General features: G+C 40.5%; 1 protein-coding gene across 10 annotated transcripts in view; it reads left to right on the top strand.

Annotated features, from left to right (window-relative positions):
• PTPRM (protein tyrosine phosphatase receptor type M) overlaps positions 1-14,170 on the top strand; it is a 776,839-nt gene that overhangs the window by 544,227 nt on the left and 218,442 nt on the right. For all 10 annotated transcript variants that reach the window (XM_045065755.1, XM_045065757.1, XM_045065756.1 and 7 more), the window contains one exon: positions 13,400-13,532. In XM_045065755.1, coding sequence (XP_044921690.1) covers positions 13,400-13,532 — 133 coding nt within the window. The remainder of the gene's footprint in view (positions 1-13,399; positions 13,533-14,170) is intronic.

The raw sequence follows: 14,170 nt of genomic DNA, 5'->3' as shown, positions 1-14,170 counted from the left end.
TTGAGTAAAATGCAACATCTGCATGCTTTATTTGAAAAGAAGAAATTTCCTGCCAGTAGTAGATCACTTAGGATACACCTTGGGTGCTCATTGTCTCATCTGCCCTTACGGGTATAAGCGATGGGAAAGTATAAGAATCACGGTCCCTTTGACCAGCTCATGAGTAACAGTGAGTTGAGGGCCCTCAGGTTTAGACTTCAGGACATTTTTAAAACCACATGGTTTCCCAGGGCAGTTTTGAAACATATCTGACAGGAATCTTGGCCTAATGAATCTCTGCACCAGATTTTAGCAGGGTGGTTCACGTTAAGAACTCCGGATCCCAGTGCGTATAATTTAGAAAATATTCACTTTAATTTTTGTTTGTTTGTTTGTTTGTTGCATTTACTTTAGATAAAATGTAGTGAGTCCAAAGTCCAGGCTTTGGGGGAGGGGGAGCGAATCTCTTAAACTCTAAATCTCAGTTTCCCTATCTCTAAAACAGAGAGGTTACTTTTCTTAGCCTCATGGTAGGCCTTGGGAGAAGGAATACAATGACAGATACAAAGGACCTGCACCAAGCAGGCTCAGGGTAAAGAGGAGGAATTGGCAGTTGCTGGTAACTTCCTTTATGCACCGCTGTTGTTATTCCAATAGAAGATTGTTTTAGGGCCCTCTGGTCTTTCAAGAGAACTAGGTAATTAATCGGGGCCACTGCCACTCCCAAATTTGAGAGCTGCAGCCCCTCTGAGAGGCTCCAAATTGAACTTTCTGGGAAATGAATGGATTTCTTGACACTATGGAGGGTGTTATTTACATGGACACCATGTGCACGCTCTGGTCTCCAGGAGCACCAGAGCGTGAGAGGAACGTTATTATTCCATCACATGTCAAGACCTGTAATGAGTCCCCCACAGATGATATTTTCCATTTGCCTGTCTTTGGGATATAAACTGCATCAGCATGGCCCAGGCTATTGTCGTGCTCCTGGCAATGATGGTGATGATGATAATGATGAAAAAGTTACTGCATTTTCAAAGACAACTGCTTTATTTGAAGCAGTAATAGCCCAAAGCAGTGTATAACCTACTCTGCTCTTCCCTGTAGCCCTGCACCACAGAATAAATGCCAGGCTCCCTTTATTGTCCTGGCCATTTGGGGTTCCTTTGTTCCTCACTGTCCTTGGTTTAAATGTGGACACCTCTCTTTGATCCGTTCTCCAGGGGGCACTAGACGACTCACTTTAATAGAACTCCATTAAGAAAGCTTATAGATTATCGCATTGAATAACGTTTTTAGACATTAAATATGAAGTTGGAAAAATACAGAGTGGTTCTGAAGTTTTCTTTCACATGCTGTTTTCATTTAGGAGAGTAAATAACTATCTCAGAAACAATCTTTGCAAGTAAGCCTGGCACCTGACCTGGAGTTAACAAATGGCATCTGTTCAGAACATCTATCCATATCTTTGATGAGTTTTCCATTTACTCTAGTAAATATTCAAGCAATACATCAATTTAGCGATGTAATTGATGTTTAGTTTAATTTACTTATTGGTATTGCTAATGATGCAATTATTAATTGTGCTTTATTATTAATTATAATGGTTTACTCAATTGGAGCTCTTGGTCAGAGCTCATACCAACATATCAGCTTTTGCCTGGGATTTTACTGGTCTTTGCAATGGTTTAATTTTACTTATTATAACAAGATTATATATGACTTCAGAGTAAACATGATGGGAAATAAAGCTATCTTTAATATTACCAATTTGATGGGTTCTCCTTATATGTCTTTGAATAATTTCCATAGACACAAGTGCATATTTATGTACATGTATGCAAGCACAGACACACATGTGGAGACCTCATCAAGAGTGGGCTACCTGTGTCTTTTAGCCAGTGCAGGGGCTTAATAGAGAGAATTTTCAGATTTCTACCTTGTTTCTTCTATGAGTAGTGAGGAAATTAAAAAATACTTCTAAAGTAGGGTCATAGAAATCATATAACCATTTTATTAAACCAAGTTATGGTTTGAAATATGTTGACATTATCTTATTACAAGTTTCCTTCTCTCTCCCTCTCTCTCTTTTTTTTTTTCTTTCTAAAAAGCCCAGACCATTGTCATTGTTCTCGAGCAAAAATTTTGGCTAGTTTAAAGACTTCTAAAACAAATTCCATATATGATGGTGAAAAATGGTCGATAGCTACTTAGTCATTGCAAGTATTGAGTTCATAGCACTTTATTCTTGACAGATACTCATTTCCTGTCTCTCTGATATGTACCCAGTTAACTTCCTTGTCATTGATGGATATATATTTCACTTCTTTGGTGCTGAACATATAACATTTTGCCACTAATATTTATTTTCATGCTCTTTCTTTCTATTAATCTCATTTCATCATTGATGAAAGTTTGGTCAGTGAATTTACTGGTAAGGACTTTGATCTGTCATCAGCATACTGAAAAAACACTTCTTCTGTATACTGGCTGTCTCTTGGTGTGCTCAGTGGAACTGATGTTCAGACATGTTCCTTCAGTCTCGGTATATTTTCTGGATGCCCATGGAAGGTCATCTGATAGTAGCTGCAGGTGCCTGTTTCCATCATAATCCCCTCACTATATCCTGGGGAGCAGTGGAGGAAAGACCACAACACTGGGCCTCTTGTCTTTACTTACTTCCACTTCCCCTTGTTTCTCTTGTTTCTTTTCTTTTATATCCTTTGTGCTCTCCAAGAACTTCAACATAAATGGGAGAAGAAGAGGCAAGTTATGAAAAGAGTACAATTCAGAATGTGATTAATCGTGAGAGATCTGTGATGCAGTATAGCTGTTCTCATATGAACTGCAGATAAATAATAAGATACTAGGCTAGGTCAGAGGAGCACCAAAAAAGTCAAAACAGCTTTTTTTTTTTTTTTTAAGATTTTATTTATTTATTTGACAGAGAGAAATCACAAGTAGGCAGAGAGGCAGGCAGAGAGAGAGAGAGAGGAGGAAGCAGGCTCCCTGCTGAGCAGAGAGCCCGATGCGGGACTCGATCCCAGGACCCTGAGATCATGACCTGAGCCAAAGGCAGCGGCTCAACCACTGAGCCACCCAGGCGCCCCATCAAAACAGCTTTGTCTCAAGGAACTCATGGTAGCATGTGATACAAAGAATTTACTAAAATGACTGAACTAGAAGTTGAAAGTAAGTTCTATGCAAGAGGGGTTAAGCAAGGTTCTATAGTCATTCAGCAGGACAGAAAATACTTCCTACAAAGCAATCAAGAGCTATATTTGGGCTAGGTGACCTTTGAAAGATGGGCGTGATTAGAACCAATGGAAAGTGAGTAGGGAAATGGAAAAGAGTGGCAGGAGTCCTGAGAAGGGAAATATTGGATGTATGGGGAAAACTGAACATGTCCATTGGGTTGGAACGTAGATAAAGGAAAGTATTTTTTAAAAAGGACATACAGTTAGGGGAAGGGGTTGGAGCCAGCCCATGGAAGTCCTCGATTACCTTTTGAAAGAAGTGTTAGGAAACTCTTGGGTTCTATGTTGTGTTTTTAAATGAAAGAGTGACCCGATTAGAGTAATTCTTTAGGAAGACCAGTATGGCTGCAGTATGTGAAGGAGACTGGATGGGATGTCTACGTGGAAGTCAAATACAAAAGTCCAGAAGGAAAATAAGCCAGGTGCGTGGCAAAGGGAATGGAGAAGAGATGAAGAAAGTATAGCAATTTTTTACCTTTCAAGATGGGTAGGGTGGTGAGAACTGACCTGTCTAATGTCAAGTAACTCTTCTTCAACCCAAGGATAGAGAGTAAACCGCCTTTGAAATATATTTCATTCTCATGTGCTGAGGGTCAAAACGCCTTGTATATACAACCAAAACTCATTTACTTGCTCTAACTTTTGTTGAGTACATGCTACATTCTAGGCAATAAGAATACAGAGAGGAAAAGATACAACTTTTCTCTGTAGAAACTTGAGCTCCCGTTCTTGTTCAAAAATTTTCCTCATACCAATACAGATCACATATGGTCATGATTCTCTTTATAGATACCTCCTATGTGTTTTAAGAGATTCATTCAGTAAAGACTTCCCAAATGACCACTGTGTTAAAAGCATTGTGTTAATCACTAGAAGTCAACTGTGGATAAGAAATACTCCTTACTTCTGAAAAGCTCCTGTGGAAGACTATATCAGGGTACCTGCTGGTCTGCTCCTTGGTTAGATAAATGATCTGAATCCCTTGTCTCTTTTTACATTGTCCTTCTTTTCTTCCCTGTTGGCCATTTGTGTTTCTTTTCTTTGATTCCTTTACCTGTTTCTACCTTGACCAGGATATTGTGCTCTGCAAGTCATTCCTCTGGTTCATTTCTAAGTAACACGAGCTGTATTACCAGGCCTTTCTTTTCTAAACTTAGGCACGGAAAGTCCTGTGTCCTCATATATTTATCCTATTCTTTCAGGATTTTAAATTTCTCTATTGCATTCTTCTGTACTACTGTTGTTTGCTTGTTATCCTTCTTCTCTTAGGCTCTTCTCTTTATACCTGACCAAGATGATTTTTAACTTGAGTCTTGTCATTCAGAGAGTTAGCAGTAGTCGCCCAAGTTTGCTGTGTCAGTCAGGAAGGTTCCAACGCAGTGAAACGGGAGTGAGCTTCACAGACATGCCTGGACCCAGCGTGTAGCTCCTTCCCCTTTGCTTCTCACTGTCAGGACAAGCTGCTTATCCTGATTGTTTCTGCTGCCTTAGTTTCTTCATTTGTAAAATGGTGTTGATTACCCCTCGTGGTGAAATAGTAAATAAAGTTATATAAGATAACTAGCACATAAAGTAGGACTTCCAAAAGGTCAGCCTTCTTCCTTCCTATGGAATATAGTAGTAGCAACTGGGCACTCCGGTGGCATTCCTTAAATTCCTTTGCAATTAGGGATCTCTTCCAATCTCTACTAACTGGAGACTCATAAAACTAGGGCTTGATTCCATGAGGTTTTGCCTCTTAATTTTGTAAAAGAATCATTTAAAACAGTACAGTGAAAGAAATTTGCTAACTGATAAAGATATCAATATATCAGAAGGTGTTTTAAAATTAACAGTCCAATTAAATATTTTTCTTATTCTGCCATTGTCTGTGAAAACCTTCCTTCACAGATATTTAGGACCAATGAGGTTCTCAAGTGGGAGCTTTTCTTCATGCTGTGTAGGGAATCACCTAGGGTGTTACTTAGACCTTTGATCTTGAGTCCCTGGAAAACCTAGTCATCTTTATGTTTCATAAGTTCTCTCCAAATGTTCTTAAACTCTCTATGAATGGAGAACCTCTGTTTAGAAAATATTGAATAGAATGGCAAAATGAATATAAGTCTTGTTTATTAAAGAACCCCATTGTTTAAGGAAAAGCTGTATGTTTACTGAGTGAGTATGGGGGGATTACATGACCCCACCCACTCCTTGATCCCAGGAAACCTCATTACATTTCTGAGGATTACCTTTTAGCCATGTGAACAACATATCATATTTCTGCCTTCAGTTTGCTAGACTCTGTACATTGTTTGAATCTCAAAAATACTGATTCTTTTTTTTTTTAAAGATTTTATTTTTATTTATTTGAAACAGAGAGAGATCACAAGTATGCAGAGAGGCAGAGGCAGGCATAGAGGAGAAAGCAGGCTCCCCGCTGAGCAGAGAGCCCGATGCGGGCCTCAATCCCAGGACCCTGAGATCATGATCTGAGCCAAAGGCAGAGGCTTAACCCACTGAGCCACCCAGGCACCCAAAAATACTGATTCTTTTAGTAAGCATGTAGACTCTATTAGGTATACTCACTTCTAGATAAAATAGGGAATGGACAATTTTAGGCAGCCACAAAAGCTACAGGGGGCTTTGACAAACATATACACAAAGAACTACTTCTTTGTGCAAGAAGCTGTAGTGATTCTTTCTCCCAGAGGAATTATTTCTAAGAGCTAAACATAAGCTAGCTAGACCGTGACCCATGACACAAAGTCTGAAAACAAATTAGAGGGACAGCAGATTTTTATTTTAATGCCCCTAAACTTTAGTTTCAGACAAAACTCACTCTTAACAGGAGTATCCTCCAAAAACATCCACTGGCATTCCCTTCATGGATTATTCACTTTGTATGAAAAGTGAACACAGCTGATACCTTCTTATTGACAAGTTGTTTCCTCATTTTATGACTTGACCATGATTTGAGAAATGCAAATGGAAAAAATAAAGCTATTTCATCAGAATAGTAACAGCACTAATAATTCTCTTGAAACTTTTAGTGCCCAGATAGTAAGTGATAAGGCTTTGATAGATCATCTTCCCCACAGGATGTTGGCCACATCAATAAATGAAAGCAGTAACTGTCATGAAATTAGAACAAAAATAAAAAAGTAGATTAATTTTTTAGAGACAGTATATATCAAACAATCCAGTATCTCAGTTTTATATGAGAAATTATATTTGTGATTATTACTTGTAAGCCGTACGCGTTCTGCATGCCCTACGGTGGAAATTAGGGACAAAGGAAGAGTTATAAATTCAAAAGCATAATCAGGTTACAAATAATACATAAAGTGTGAGTGTAGATGATTCCAGAGTAGTTGATTGACTTTGCATTCCCAGGAAGAAAAACAATGGTATGTAATTTAAATGAAAAATCTTGTAGATGTTTTGCGATTATGTATAATGTTAAAGGGACAGCTGAGAAAACTAAAAACAGACTGCAAGGAATTCTAATTTTCTGTACAAGACATGAATGAGCTGTCTCATGGTCCTATTTAAAACCAGGGTGTTGCTATTTTTAAGAAAAAGAAAAGAAATATACCTCTGCAAAAGGTAAAACAAAACAAAAGAACCTATGAAAATTAATTAAAATAGGTTTTGTGTCCAAATGGCCATAAAAAGACTAGCGCAAAGTGGCTGAGGCTTCCTCAGTTGACGCTTGAAAATACCTTTCAGAATCGGAGTGCTGGGGAATGAGCTTGAGGAAACGGTCATCTTACAAACGTCCACAGCCGCCATTTTACTTTCTGCTTTTAATTTTCCTCAGATCTCATCTTGTAAGGTGTCTTGGCCTCCTCAGTTTCTCTTGTCCGTGGTTCCCCTGGTTGCTGTCCCCAGCGTTTTTCTCTCCTTGACCCCCAAATACTGAGAGTGGTATTTCGGTGTTTGGTTTGCCACTGGAACCTTTCGCGTGTAGTGGGAATGAAGCATTTTGTTGGTTGGATTCACTTCAAAGGTCAAACCCAACCACACATTTTCCCCGGCAGGAGACCAACCTTGTATGTCCATCAGTGGCAGCAGCATCCAGCCAGCGCTGGGCATCTGAGACCCAAGCACACCTCTGTGCAGCTGGTGAGGTGCCTTCTGTAAGCCCCTTGTCCTTGCCTTTCAGTTCCACTCACCCCTTTAGATCAGACATTGAGCTCCCAGACCAGGTGAGGTAGTCGCCTTCCCAATGGTCCCCAAATGCCTGCCCTCACCACCCCCTCTACACTCCATGAGCTTGTGTAATACTACCCACGTACTCCTCTCAAGGCACAGCTCCATTATTTCCTGCTGTTCCTCCCTTCTTATATTCAGTACAGGCTGTCTTAGCTGGTAAGCAAAGCCAGGAAGCGAACCATAAAGCCTCAGTTTCCCATACCGCTCCTCCTCTACTCCCGAACCTTCACCTGGACTTCAGCCCAGCTACACGAGAATCTAATCACAGAGATGTCTTTGTGCTCTCTGCCTCTCTGTCTTCGCTTATGAGGCATCCTTCTATTGGAATCTTCCCCTTCCTTCAAGCCCATTCATATTCCACCCTTTGGAGAGGAGCCTTTCCAAACCTCCCTGTTCACTGTCCCCACAGTGGGTTCTAGGGCTCACCCATGCACTTCATGTGGCTTCTGGTGTCAGGCCCTGAAGGCTGAGGCTCCAGTCTTACTCATCTCAAATTCCCCTACAGATACAGTTACAGCACTTTGAGCATAAAAGGTACTCGGTAAGGGGTTGTGACTGAAGACTTATGAAAACTAATATTAGCATTAGCCCATGATTAGGATTGCCCAAGCAAGTGTCCCTTCTGGAAATGCTTCCACCATCAATTCCTGACCACTTTTCACACCCCTCCCCACCTCTGGGATATAACTCTGAGTAGTGTCATCCTCTTTTCTCCTTTTTCTCCTCCTCTCCCTCTTCTTCATGCTAGTTATGAGGAGTGAGGAGGGGGCCCTACAGCTCTGTGCTCCTGCATAAACCCACAGACCCTACCCCAACCTACACATCTCCCCTTCACAATCCGGATTCATTGCAATCACATCAGGATTCATTGCATTATGCCTTGCCCAACAAGCCCAGGTATCTAGCTCTCCCTCTCCCCCTCAACCTTCACCCCTATACCACTCAGTGCATCCCTATCCGTCTGGCTCTGGCCTTCCCCACCAGAATAGAACTTCCATGAGGACAGAGGTTTTGTTAGACCCATTTGTTCACTGTTGTATTCCTGAAATAGTGCATGGCACCATTGGGGTACTCAATAAAATCTTGTAGAATAAATCAAGAATATTGCTCATTTTCTCCAACATTTAGGGACAGCTAGTACTGGTCACCATTATGCAGATGGTCTGGGCAGCCAGGCTGTCCCTGGGCTATGCCTAATGTTCACTTTTCCTGTCAGGAAGGCTTCCTGTTTTCTCAAGGTGATGCTGTTGTGGTGTTGGGGCCACAGCCACCGCGGTCAGTAGCCCCAGGCAGCCGTGATGACTTTCTTGACCTTCTGAGCTTGCGTCCTTGGGTCTTCTGGAAAAATTTCTGCAGCCAGTTCAGTAGTCAAAATTGGGCCCAAACCTCAAATCAGTGGCTGAGCACATCATGTTCTCGGCCTGGCGTGTGCTGTTATTTAGTTTAACATCAGACACTAGGCCAAGACTCACTATTTCCTGCTAAGCTGGAAACCCACTGAATACAGCATTGGATAAAATCATTCCCTTTCTTTTGAGGGTTTTCATGTGGGATGTTGTATCTGTGACCTTACTTAAAGCAAGTTCACTGGAATACCGCTCTTTTTAATTTTCTTGGTCGTTGAACAAAACAATCACCCAAAGCCATCACTAAGAGTTAGTAGAGGGGGCATCTGTGAAGATTATGCTCTACAGTTTCAGCAGAATGTCTCCCTCCATCTATGAAATGTTTAGCTTATTCATTATTTTAACAAATATGTTCAAGCCTAGATAATACCCCCTATTAAATGCATGCATTTGAATATATTCCCTTTAAAAGGACCTACATGTAGAGTAAACTCTAAACAGAATGTGCAGCAGAAGAGGGGGAAAAAATGCCTTTCCACAAAGAATTGGAAATTATACCAAAAAAAAAAGGAATAAAAGTTCATACCATTAGAAACCTGGCAAGAAAATAACAAGACAGAGGGGAAAATACGAAAACAACTCTTTAGCCAAGCAGTTTGTAAATTATACTATTAAATTCATAGATTTGCTGGCGGGTGGGGGGGACAAGCTATCAGTTATAGCCACATTCTTTTTTTTTTTTAAAGATTTTATTTATTTATTTGACAGGCAGAGATCACAAGTAGGCAGAGAGGCAGGCAGAGAGAGAGAGGAGGAAGCAGGCTCCCCACTGAGCAGAGAGCCCGATGTGGGGCTCGATCCCAGGACCCTGGGATCATGACCTGAGCCGAAGGCAGAGGCTTTAACCCACTGAGCCACCCAGGTGCCCCTATAGCCACATTCTGTCACAAATTATTATCTGTCCCAGGCTGACAGACAGCTCGCAACTGCATGTTTCCAAAAAAAAACAAAAGTGGAGAAAAGAGCATCCGGTGGAAGGGGGTCATAAAGATGTCAATTTCCGGAAAGGCTGGAGGGGCAGGTCAGGCAGACAACGGCAGGAATGGTAGGTACGGGGAGTGAACTTGGAATTAGTGACACACACCTCCGTGAGATTATCTCAGTGAGGTGATTTACTTATTCCATCCCAGCCTGTATTTGCTGTTGTTGCTTCCCGGATCAGCCCTAAACCCGGACATTCCAATCAACCCCTCGTCCTGGGGCTGTCACCATGATCTGGTGGCGGTGCCCTGCAGCAGGCAAAAGGAGGGTCACTCACCACCAGCCCCGGCCAACCCTCCTCTCCTTTTCTGAGCTGCTCTCCCATTCTGCATGATTGCCACCATAATCACATTGCAGCTGTGTCCTGCAGAGATAGAACATTTCATTTTCTTGACCTGCAATGTGAAATGAGTTAAAAGTAAGTGCTAAAGAATGATAATACTGAGCTTATGCTAGCTGAATAACAATGGACTTTCCTGCTTCCCAAGGGAATGAAAGGCTCGAATGGGGTCTCTTTTCCTGTCTCAAAGATGGGTAGAGTATTCCTCCAGTTCTCATAGGATACAGGCAAAATGTGGGCTAAAGTGAAACAATAACCAGTTGTTTTTTAACAGAAGCAAACGTGACCGTTAACAAGACAAACTTCCCTTACTGAGGGTTTATGACGTACTCTGTGTGTGTGTGTGTGTGTGTGTTAATGTATTTCAGTCTCTTAGGCTAAGAGAAGTCTTTCTGTATTTCTTTCCCAAGTGTTGTATTAATGACATAATTTAGTTACAAAGAAATTCAGTGAATCGGTTATTTACAAAATATGTTTGGGCCATTTGAAATCTACTAACTGGTGAGATCAGTGGGACCGCCCCCAGTATGCCAACATTTGGAAGAATAAAGCCAATTTCATTTTATTTTATTTTTTTAAGTTACAAAAGAGGGACGCCTGGGTGGTTCAGTTAAGCAGCTGCCTTTGCCCAGGTCATGGTCCCAGGGTCCTGAGATGGAGCCCTGCATGCGGCTCCCTGCTCTGCGGGAAGCCTGCTTCCCCCTCTCCAACTACCCCTGCTTGTGTTCCTCTCTCGCTGTTTCTCTGTCAAATAAATAAATAAAATCTTTAAAGTTAGAAAAGAAATCAAAATTGGAAAACATAGCCCCCTTTTTCACTTTTGTGCATTTTAAATTTTTATTTTAAATGCTTTTTTAATTTTCATCTTTTTGTAGCACACATTTTATCTTTAAATCTTTCTTAGCAATTTATTTAATGTATCAGTATCCTACAAATCCATCATATAAAATCTTAACACTGAACACTCAGTTCCAGTGGCATATTAGAGGGGTATACATAAGATGTAATTACACTAAAAAATAATAAACATTAACAGTCTCAATGTTTATCTGGATAATTAGTGTGAGGGATATTCATTTAAATAAAGTAGCAGGACTTCCCCCTAAAGTCATCAGAAATAAAAACTAACTGAAACAGTTTACACAAAAGGATTTGTATTCAGTAAGGTATGATTTTTACATCATGATGACACTCATTATAATTGTCTCTTTGATTGGAATGCACATGTGGATGGAAAGTCACCTTTTTTTTTCCTTTTACACCATGAAATTTATTTCATGTATAGATATACATGTGTGTACATAAAGGGGATTGTGTGTGTATTATATAATACATGTATATATGAGGTTTGCATTAAATATAAATACTACTACATGTGGATTACATAATGTATATATATAGCTAGGGGTTGAATTGTATCCCCCCAAAAAGATGCATGGAAATCCTAACCCCCCCAGTACCTCACAACGTTCTTTTATTTTGTCTTTTGTTTTTTTATTTTTGACATTTTCTTTTTTATTCTTAATTTAATTTAAATTTTTCTTTCAGTGTTCCAAGATTCATTGTTTGTGCACCACACCCAGTGCTGCATGCAATACATGCCCTCCTTAATACCCACCACTGGGCTCACCCAACTCCCTTCCCTCTCCCCTCCAAAACCCTCAGTTTGTCTCCCAGAGTCCACAGTCTCTCGTGGTTCGTCTCCCCCTCCAATTTCCCCCAACTCACTTCTCTCCATCACCCCATGTTCTCCATGTTATTCCTTGTGCTCCACAAGTAAGTGAAACCATATGATAATTGACTCTCTCTGCTTGACTTATTTCATTCAGCATAATCTCTTCCAGTCCCATCTATGTTGATGCAAAAGTTGGGTATTCGTCCTTTCTGATGGAGGCGTAATACTCCATAGTATATATGGGCACCTTTTGCCTTGTGTGTCTCCCCAGTCTTAACCAGCTTTATCAGGAAAATGGCCACAGATGGGTTCAAGAGGCAGCCTTTCATATAAAATCTTAACATGAATAGCTTTTGAAAGAAATGTAGTTTATATGTTTCCGATGGAAACAGATGGAAAGTGAGAGCTTGACACAGTTTCCCTGTGATGATTCATCTGAGGACAGTCTCAGTCTAGAATGCACCAGATATAAGGATGGCTAACTTTTTTAAGAATCAGGTGACGCACGAATGGAAAACCCAACGAGAGAGTAGAAAGGGTCGGTCTCAATATTCAATTTTAATTAATTTTTTTACCAAGAAAATTCTAAGGCAAATTTGGACATAAAATTCCTACTTTAGAATGGTCTGTCCCGGCACCCTAGGGAGGGTGGTGGCACAATGCCTCGGGTGCTCAGCATCATCACGTTCTGGTTAAAAAGGGCAGAAGCCCTTAAAAAATAATGGATTCTGCTTAGTGAATTGAACGTTACATTCCTAATATATTTTTTTTTTTGTCCTGAACTTATTTAGCAAAGGAAATGGATATTTCATCAGACATAGATTTGACATTCCATCACATTATACCATAAACAGGACAAACGGTGTTTTGGAAATGGGAAAGCAGGCACACAAGACAGTAGCCACTGGAAGGCTCTGGTTATCTCATTTAAACAGATATTAAATATGGGTGCCAGTAGTGTGATCATCAGCTGCCTCCCACTTTGTGAATAAATTGCTTAGAAGGAGTCTTTTGCCTACCAGATGTGACCTAGATTCAGATTCCAAAGGCAGGGGGAAAATCTCTATTGTGTTAAAAAACAATTGCTGGTAAAATGCATGGTAAATGAGCTTATCTCACTTTTCCAGGTGTTTGGGCTAATATGTTATGGAATTACTGCTTCACTTATGAAAAATAATTGAGGAAAATGTTTCAGCAAATCAAATTTGGATAAAGGCTTAGGATAGCTATTGTGTTGTTAGCAAGTTTTTAAACGGCAGAAAGAGCAAGGAGCCAATAAAGATAATAAAATACAAAAAAACTGTTTGAGAAGAGTCTCTTAGAAAAGGGTCAGGCGTGGGTGTGCTACCCAACTTATGTTATGGTTTTGTAAAATATTGAAGAACAATATGAACAATTACCTTCCTTTCAGTGCATATGAAAGCTGTGGAAAAAAAATCAAAAGCTTGTCTGTCTGCTGGCTCTGATAAGTCTTCTTACTCTGTTAAATGCAGCAAAATGTTTAAAAATGTAACATCTTTATTCTTACCCATCGTCTGTCCTTTTTCATTTCCTTTTCCACCTTTAGGAGCCGTCACCCCGAAGCCAGTCCCAGAACCCGAGAAGGAAACAGACCATACTGTCAAAATTGCTGGAGTCATTGCTGGCATCTTGCTGTTTGTTATTATATTCCTCGGAGTTGTGTTGGTGATGAAAAAAAGGTGAGCTCCTAGCTATTGCCAGAAATGCGGTTCTGTCCCATTGTTTGCCAAGTTGCTTCATGCATGTGAAAATATTCAGTTATTGAATTGGTTTTGAAGACACACCTGTGACCCTAATTGTTCCTATTTCTCATCTAAGCTTCAAAGTTATGGGACAAAATTCAGAGTAATGATTGTGGTGTTGTATGACAATGCCAAGCATATCATGCCAAGTTAATATAAGGCGATGTGTTTTCCCACACATTGGTGCATAAAGTTCTGCAGACTCTTTAAAGACATTTACTAATCATGAAATTTTTAGTGCTGATTACAGATGTATTAACACATTTGCTGTTCTCAAGGACACGAGAAACCAGAGTTTTCCTTCTCATTATGATGAAGATCACGGTGATGACCGAGTTTATTGAGCCCGTGTTATGGGCAGGCAGGCACCATGCTAGGGGTTTAATCTGCACGACACCAGGAGAAGGAGACTCTCAAAAAACAGCCTAACAGGAGCACAGCCCATGGTATGACTCAGGACAAGAATAAAGCACATTGGATGTTGTCGGATTGCTCTGTTTAGTTGAAGGGTGGTCTGGGAGAGGAGAAAACCCAATATGGCTGTAATAAGCAATCTTCACCTCCCACCCTTGGAA

The sequence above is a fragment of the Mustela putorius genome, unplaced genomic scaffold (genome assembly GCF_011764305.1).
Source record: "Mustela putorius furo isolate JIRA1106 unplaced genomic scaffold, ASM1176430v1.1 tig00003858_pilon_pilon_pilon, whole genome shotgun sequence".
Classification (NCBI taxonomy): domain Eukaryota; kingdom Metazoa; phylum Chordata; class Mammalia; order Carnivora; family Mustelidae; genus Mustela; species Mustela putorius.
The sequence above is the reverse complement of the archived record's forward strand: the minus strand, read 5'-3'. Positions and strand labels throughout refer to the sequence as shown.